The sequence below is a fragment of the Gobius niger genome (genome assembly GCF_951799975.1).
Source record: "Gobius niger genome assembly, chromosome: 1".
Classification (NCBI taxonomy): Eukaryota; Metazoa; Chordata; class Actinopteri; order Gobiiformes; family Gobiidae; genus Gobius; species Gobius niger.
In genome coordinates, this window is record NC_136852.1 from 42,757,894 (window position 1) to 42,767,033 (window position 9,140).

General features: G+C 41.8%; 1 protein-coding gene across 1 annotated transcript; it reads left to right on the plus strand.

Moving 5' to 3' along the window:
* Positions 1-3,980: 3,980 nt before the first annotated feature.
* On the plus strand, positions 3,981-7,752 carry LOC306974358 (microfibril-associated glycoprotein 4-like; the record flags this gene model as incomplete). Its single annotated transcript, XM_079571554.1, has 6 exons — positions 3,981-3,986; positions 5,071-5,217; positions 5,534-5,566; positions 7,075-7,171; positions 7,243-7,407; positions 7,501-7,752. The coding sequence occupies 6 exons, from the start codon at positions 3,981-3,983 to the stop codon at positions 7,746-7,748; spliced, it is 696 nt and encodes a 231-aa protein (XP_079427680.1). The 3' UTR covers positions 7,749-7,752.
* Positions 7,753-9,140: the final 1,388 nt, after the last annotated feature.

Consider the following 9,140-nt stretch of genomic DNA (forward strand, 5'->3'; position numbering starts at 1 on the left):
AACAACCACGTGATCAGCTGTGCACAAATATTATTGTATTATTATTGTTTTCATTATTATTATTATTATTATTATTATTATTATTATTATTATTATTATTATTATTATTATTATTATTATTATTATTATTACCTGTAGAAGCTACATCCATCCATCCATTTTCTTCCGCTTTATCCGGGGCCGGGTCGCGGGGGCAGCAGTCTCAGCAGAGATGCCCAGACTTCCCGATCCACACACACCTCCTCCAGCTGTTCTGGGGGGACCCCGAGGCGACACCAGGCCAGCTCGGAGACATAGTCCCACCAGCGTGTCCTGGGCCTTCCACGAGGCCTTGTCCCACTAGGACATGCCTGGAACACCTCCCGCGGGAGGCGACCAGGAGGCATCCGGAACAGATGCCCGAGCCACCTCAGCTGGCTCCTTTCGACGTGAAGGAGCAGCGACTCTACTCCGAGCTCCTCCCGGGTAACTGAGCTCCTCACCCGATCTCGGAGGGTGCGCCCAGCCAAACTCATTTTGGCCGCTTGTATTCGCGATCTCGTCCTTTCGGTCATTACCCAAATCTCATGACCATAGGTGAGAGTGGGAACGTAGATCTATCGGTAAATTGAGAGCTTTGCCCCGACTCAGCTCCCTCTTCACCACGACAGACCGATACAGCGACCGCATCACTGCTGACCCTACCAGGGGCATAAAGCCCCAGTCAACATAGCTCCTCGAATCATTCGGCCACTCAAACAACCCCATCACGTTAAGGTAGCAGTTCACGGGGTAGCTACATGCAACTTAAACTAATCTATGTCCTCATATTAATCTGTTTTAATGCCTTTTGTGAAGAACACGGGTAGAACATGTAGAATAAGAATAAGTTGATTCTTGATATGTAGACTAAAATCTCCAATAAATCCTGGTGAAATAAACTGGTTAAAATGTTTTGCTGAATAGGTGGGAACTTTTCTCTGTGGTTCAGAGGAGAGACTTTAAAGGAACAGGCCACCGTTTTTCTATACAAAGATATGTTCGTACCTAAGCTTAGACGAGTTCTATTCTGTGAGGGCCACAGAGCTGTGGTCGGAGTGTTTTGGTCACTAAACAACATCATGATGGTCTCCTTGACCATCATGATGCACCAGAGAGGTCAGGGATAAAGCTGTGGAGAAGTTTAAAGCAGCATTAAACAAGTCAGTCAAAAGAGGGAAAGTGTAATTTTGCCGGTTCCTTGCTTGAAGTGGAAGAATTTAAACCTTTGCTGATGACGCCGGGAGGCCTTAAAGTTTTTAAAAGAGGTCTTAAATTTGACTTTGGGATTGAAATAGATACCCTGATGTAGTTATATCGTACCAGAGTTGGGCAATAACTTACTAGTAATTACAGTACCATGAAATTATTGCTGGATCAAAAAGGTTTTGATACTGACGTGTTATTGACCCTTCTGACAAATAGAAAAATAATTTGATAAAAGTATAAAATTGCTGATATGAGTTTTGTTGGACAAGTTACTTTAACATTATTATACAGTGAGAACCATATATTGACATACAAACACACATTTTAAATTATTTCTATTCGTCAAATTCCAGAAGAATGAGAGATTTTTCAACACATTTTTAAATTACTTTTTACAAAACCAAAAGTTTGCATTTCCTGGTCCGTCGGGGTCGGGTGCGGAGAGGACTGGACACCAGGACACCCTAGGCAGGAGGTCGATGATCGACTTTGTACTTGTGTCGTCTGATCTCCGGCCACGTGTCTCGGACACTCGTGTGAAGAGAGGGGCTGAGCTGTCAACTGATCACCACCACATACTGTGAGGGTCTGTTGGGAACATCTGGTGGATCCCTCTGTCAGCTGGGTTTTCAACTCCCACCTCCGGAAGAGCTTCACCCATGGAGTCCGACCATGTTCTCCACATCCATTTGCAATGCAATTAATGCACAAAAAACGCAACATCCTGTGTCCCTCACGTACCTGGACACAGAATCGCTCGCTGAACGGATAGATGGAGTAGACTCCGCTGGCGCTGCTCGGGTTTTTTAAGGATCTTTTGATGCATTTTCAAAGACAAACAGCAAGAGTCCTATAAGGATTTGCCAGGTCAGGGTCCAGTGTTATTTATCTGGTTAAATCATTCTGGTCAAAACAAAAGCTGTATGTCATGTGCAGAGTGACGCACGTTACTCATAACATCAAGTATGAGGAACAAACCCAGCCCTGTTTACGGCAACAACACACCCTATTATTATTATTGATTGACTGCGGAATTCTTCCGCAGTCAATTATTGGTTTTCATGTTCTTTATTATTATTCCTCTTCCATCTTTTTCCCGATTTTCTAGAGCTTTCAGCACCTTCATGCTTTGTGCAATTTATGCAAGTTATGCATCAAAACGTTCCGCATGTTGAGGAGAAGGTGCTATTACTTTTGGGACTTCTGCAACTTACGTTTTTTCCGCAATCGGCCAAAATGTCGGAGATTTTTCCCATTGACTTATAATGGGGCTGCCGCAAATCCATGCTTTTCTGCACTTTTTTCTGCATTTTATGCAATTTCTGCATTTTGTGCATGTTCAGCTTCTGCAACTTGTGGGTTTTGAGAAAAAATTGGCCTTCTGCAGTTTTCCAGTTTTTTTACACGGGAGTTTGACATTTTTGCATTGGTGTGTAAGTGTGAATCCAGCCAATGGGGAGAGTCCGCCTTTCAGCCATTTGTGCAGCTTCTGCCAATCAAGCACTGAGGCCATTTCAACAGTTTGACCAGTTTATGGAATATAAAAGTTTATGCAATATTAATAATTTATGCAAATTCACTACTTTATGCATTTTAAACCGTTTATGCAACTTAAGAGTTTATGCCATTTAGGATTTATGAATTTTAAAGAGTTTATGCAATTTACATAATTTATGCAAATTAACCCATTCATGCAATTTGAACAGTTTATGCAATTTCTGCATTCGCTTCCCGCAATTCCGCAGTCAATCGCAATGGCGATTAGTTATTATTATTATTATTATTATTATTATTATTATTATTATTATTATTATTATTATTATTATTATTATTATTTTTATTATTATTATTATTATTATTAGGTGTGAACTTTTCTCTGTGGTTCAGAGGAGAGACTTTAAAGGAATTGGCCACCGTTTTTCTATACAGATATGTCTATAAGATATGTTCTTACCTAAGCTTAGACGAGTTGAACAGTTTCGTACACAGGGCCATCGGGAAGCTGAACTCCCTGGCCTAACCATTAAATAGAGGCACCTGTGTGTAATCTACTCTCAGTATAATTACAGCTGTTCTTTTAGGCCCTCAGAGCTGTGGTCGGAGTGTATTGGTCACTAAACAACATCATGAAAGTCAAGGAGCACCAGAGAGGTCAGGGATAAAGCTGTGGAGAAGTTTAAAGCAGCCTTAAGTTATACAAAGATTTCCCAAGATTTGAACATCTCATGGAGCAACTGTTCAATCCATCATTCAGAAATGGAAAGAGTAAAGCACCACTGCAGACTTACCAAGACACGGCCGTCCACCAAAACAAAAAGGAGAGCACTGGTAAGAAATGCGACCAAGTGCCCCAAGATAACTCTGGAGGAGCTGTGAAGTCCTGCTGCTGAGCTGGGGGAATCTGTACATGGGACAACTATAAGTCGTATCTACACAAATCTGGCCTTCATGGACAAAGGCATTATTGAAAGGAGGCCATAAAAAGCCCACATCCTAACAGGAAGTTGAACAGAGCCGGCCCCGTTTACAAATCACCTGTGGAACTGTATAAAAGGGATGGCATTTGCAGCACATCAACAGTTCAAACTGTGGAGAGAGAAGAGCTTCCATCTTAGTAAGTCTTTAACCTCCTGAATTCCACGCTGGAAGGACAGACTACAACATGTTCACTTTGATTGAGTTTTTCTCTGTAAATGTAATTGTTTAATCAGAATTTCTGTTTTATTTCTAGCTGACACATCTGAAATCTCACAATGACGGTAAGTGTTGAAATCCAACTTTCCTTTGCATGTTCTTCATTGGATGTAATGCAGGGTGGGGGTGATGATCAGGTGCTCTTCATGGACAAAACCCGCCAGAACATAGAGATCAAAAGGAATGGAAGACAACCATAGCCCTTTAGAGTTTGCGCTGTCCTTGCACCAGGCACCAGACCTGGCCCTTAGTCTCTAAAAGCCTTTTTGTCCTGTCTGTGCTTGACATATATTTTTGCATGTTGTCAGATTATCTGATCCTTGTTTGTAATATTCAACATTGCATTTTGCTTGGTGTTGGTTTTTACATTTATATTCTTTCCTTCATGTTCTCTCTTTGGAGATTTAAAAAAAAACCTTTGTAAGATATTTTCTGTTTTTATACATCCGTTTTGCAAACTGGGCTACCGTGGTGGCTCACATGGTCTCCTCACGTGACTTTCACCTTCTATCTAACACACCTGTTGTGTTTCTGATGTTACAAACCCTGATGTAGACCATGCCAGGTCGAAACACACTGGCGTCCCCTGTTCAAGGACTTTTAACTTTATCAGAGTGCCTCGCACATTACATTTTTCTTTGCCTGGCCTGCAGGCCACTCCTCTTTTCTCTTCAAAAGAAGAACCGTCTGGGCAGCTCCTCGCAGCCAATCATTTCCCGAGTTTACCCTTATCAGTTCAGTCACGGGCCGAGAGGCAGGAGTTGTCACTGCACTCTTCCAAAACATTAAAGAACATTAAAGATGGTGGCACGGCGACTGACACTGTTTTCCTCTGCTCTTTCATCTGTTTTAAATCATTTCGAAAACATAAAATCCCTAAAACCAGAGTAAGAAACACTGTTGGAAGCGTTCTTCGTGAAAAAGGAAGTTTTTTAAAAGGATTCCTGCCGCTTGTTCCTGCGTCATATCCAGCGTTTCTCTAATTGGTTGATCCCGTCTGTCAGTCACGCCGACCGGGAAATCGCTGAGATCACACAGTCTCCCAGGCTACACAACTTTGAACAAGCATGTAGAGGTTTAGCTGGTCAGGCAATATTTTTCTTTTGATCTTCATGTTCTTCATTGTTGAATTTCTCTGTTGTGTTTCAGCCTGTGCTGCTCCTCCTGTTTGTGGCTCCGCTGTTGATCTGCAGCAAAGCGGGGAAACCTACAGACTGCAGTGACATCCTTCAGTGGGATCCAGAAAGTCACAGTGGAGTCTACACCATTTACCCGGCTTTCCAAATGGGAGTTCAGGTAAAATAAAACAGTTTTTTTTTAAAGGGGTTTTGTATTTCAACCAACATTTCCATCTCTTGAACTTTAGCAATAACTCAGACACAAGCAGTTCACTGTCAGTGGGAACAGTTGGATCATATTTATAACACGACCAGGGACAATCCTCTACAGTCGAACATTACATGTGTTTGATGTCTGTCTCACTGTTGACCTGTTCTTGTATTTGTTCAAATCAGCAACATTTGGAAAGCCTTTTGTTGTTGTGACTTTGGGCTGTACAAAATACAGCTGAACAAAACAGAATTTGATGTTTTGATGTCTTCTCTGTCCTCAGGTTTACTGTGACATGAAAGATGGAGGATGGACAGTGAGTACTTTAAACTAAGGTTATGTCCATAGCAGTTATTGTTCAGAAATGTTTCCTGAAGACACTTTACTCACAGTTCATTTGACACATCAGAAAGTGCACTTCCTTCAGAACAACATAGGCCAGACCATGGCTTTCAAACGAATTAGCTCGAGCCACACAAGATGGAATATCGTGTGTTTGTGGATGTAAGAATTCAGTTGCAGGAAACGTCAATCAATCAATCAATCAATCAGTCAATCAATCAATCAATCAATCAATCAATCAATCAATCAATCAATCAATCAATCAATCAATCTGCTTTGACACAAAAATGATGAGGTGTCAATAGAACCCATTTGGAACAATGAAAGAGGCTCGACAGTGGATGGTGCGTCTTTCTGATGCATAGTAAAAGTAAGATATTTTAAAGTATTTACTGATTCAGTATTTGACTTAATGTAAATATAAGAAGCCTGGCATGTACAGCTCGAGAACAGCCTCCAGAGTTTCCAGTGGATCTTGGTGTCGGGTGACACGACTTGTGTTGTAATGTGAAAGACACGTGAGTGCGACACCAACGCACTGCCGTTTCGTCACCGTGTAAACAGCCCCATTGTGAGACCCTGGTGGCCATGTTTGTAGGAATATAATGCTCTCCAATGGTGAACCTAAGGAGCAAAAATGTTTTGTTTTTTTTCAGTTAATGGACTAAATTAGAGTTTAGATAAGGTCCAAAATATCCAGCCCGACTAAACCCCAGCGGGTTCATGTTGTGTCCAAACCATAGACTGTAGAAAAAATGTCTTATGCTCACTCCTCCCCGTCTACCAGAATGACCACGGTCGTGGGGGAATTCATGGCGGATTTACAGACTCCCCCTCCCCAGCTCTGACGAAGCATGTTCCTAATAAGGGCAAAAGGGCGGGATCTTCACTGTAGACTCGGCCCTTGCGTGACGTGTAGCTCGCGCTGCTCCAATGCTAACAGTCCGACCCTCATTAAGTACGAGATTTCAAAAATTCTTCTAACAAAAACCAGCCTGGTTTCTTTAATTGTGACTAACCCAGCGTTATCTCAGGAGGAATATCTAGCCTAGTCTAGTGTTGAAAAAATTGAAACCAAAGTTGTTTTTAACGTGACTAAACTCCAATGCTTTTCAATGGGGCACTATAGCGGCGATATGAAGGTACTACAGCAATGGCGGCCTCTAGTGTCGTGGGCATAAAGCAGAGCAGCCAGCGGCCATTGGTTGATCCTGAACTTGACCTGGCTCAAGGACACAGTGGGAAAATCTCGGCCTGAACCCACCATTGGGTTGGTATCCACTCGGACTCAGAATAATTATATAAACTCTACACCAAAAAGTAATTCGCTGTAGAGGTTTGTACTGTTGGTTCATTTGCTATATTCTTAGCTCCGCATTTTCACATCAGTTTGCACAAGGCGCTTATGTAGATCAATATATATGGACAAATCTGCCCATTTTGTTGCCTTTACTAAAATAAACACCAGACTTGTGTCCTCAGGTGATCCAGACACGCAAGGACGGTTCAGTGAACTTCTACAGACCCTGGGATCAGTTTGTGGGTGGGTTTGGAGACGTTGATGGAGAATACTGGCTTGGTAAGACAAATCCAGGACTAAATAAAATAAATTCTTCACTCGTCATGTTTAGATATTTTGAATGTCTTCAGGTCTTGAGAACATGCATAAACTCACACTTAAACCACGGAAGCTGCAGGTGGAAATGGAGGACTTTGAGGGGAACAAAGCCCACGCGAATTACTCTTCTTTCTCTGTTGGAGGCGAATGTGGCGGATACAAACTGACAGTGTCTTGGTTCAAAGATGGAGGAGCAGGTCAGATCAGGTTTTAGTGTTTAGCCCTGTGAGGCAACATTAACAGCATCAGTATCAACAGTAGAAAATAACACAGTGTCTGTGTTTCTGCAGGAGACAGCCTCACTTATCACAAAGGCATGAAGTTCTCCACATTTGACAAGGACCAGGATGCTCATAGTGTGAACTGCGCTCAGCATTATTACAGCGGGTGGTGGCACAAGGGTTGTCACCTGAGCAACCCGAACGGTCTTTATGCATGGGGAGCCAGTGCTCATGGTGTTGGCATCAATTGGAAAACATGGAAAGGTTACAACTATTCCCTGAAGTCTTTTACCATGAAGATAAGCCCTCCAAAGTAGAGCTCTACCACAATAGTTACCAAACCATGAAGCCCATGAGTCTTGTCAAGTATTTTTTGTCAAGACTTAATTGAAATGTGTTCAATTAAGTAAATGTAATCGCTGGGACATGATTATGTAATTGTCAAAGTCTAATAAAAAGAGTTTCTGATCTTGTGAATTGCTTTTTTTTTTGGAAACTGTTTACGGTAAAAGACACTTGTGCTTCCTCCTCAAATACCAGCCTCTCTGCGAGACGCTGTCCCAGAACCAGAATCAACAATGGATCGTGAAATACAGCTATTGCTATGATCAAAGCTGCTGCATGTTTCAGATTTAGGTCGAGGCTTCTCTGACAAAAGGTCAAGTGTAACTATAGGCAGTGCATTATTAGACACACAATCCCACAATTTTCCACAACCCCCTTGGTCTGTAGGCTTGCATTTGAAAATGAAAGCGTTATTGTCAAAGGTTCAATGTCCCAGTTACAAGCAACACATTTCCAGTCAGCAGTTTGGTGTATTTTCTACTTGAAGCACTTCCTTCATCATTACTATTCAGTTAATCCACTTTTACTGAATACCTGCTTCGTGTTCCGCATCTCGAGTGACAGCTTTGGCTTTAACATTTTGATGTTTTGTTCCTCTGAGCACGGTGGCCCAGTGGTTAGCACTTGTGCTTTACAGCTAGAAGAAGGTCCCGGGTTCGATTCCCAGCCGGACGGAGCCTGTCTGTGCCTTCGTTGGTTTTCTCCGAGTAATCTGGTTTACCCTACTTCTAAAAACATGTACAATAGGTTCCCAAATGTGGGGTTAGGGGCGCGGCAGAACAAACACACGTGTGAGTGAAATTAAGCAAATGTATTTCATTTTAGTAGCTTTGAGCAACACTGTATCTTAACTTAATCTGACTTATAACTTTGTTAGAGTGGTTATGGCAAATCTAAAACATAAACAAATTGTTTTTATCAATAAGAATAATAAGTACGCACATCACTGTAACTGTTTTTACTTTCAAAAAACAAGGGAACATTTCTATTATGTTGATTTACAATTTCATGTTGTTGTTGTTGTCAGACATTGTACATTCTCCCCTGTCCTCCCCCTCTCTCTCCTCTCTCCCTACATTACCCTCCGCACATTATGCAAACACTGAGTCTGCTGAGACTAAAGCCCTTCCTGTAACCCTTCCTATTCATTTTTTTATTTTGTGTTTTGTTATTTTTTTTTTTTTAGTTTATTTTAGATTAGCTCTGTCTGTTTGTTTCCTTGTAGTTTTAGAAGGAAGACAAGACAGCTATGGGCAGTGCTGGTGCTACTGCCGTGGCTCCTTTAAGAATGAATGCATATTATTTACAGTATATTCTTAAGTGGCCTAAGCTACCGCCACCACAGTTTTTCATTTATTTATTGG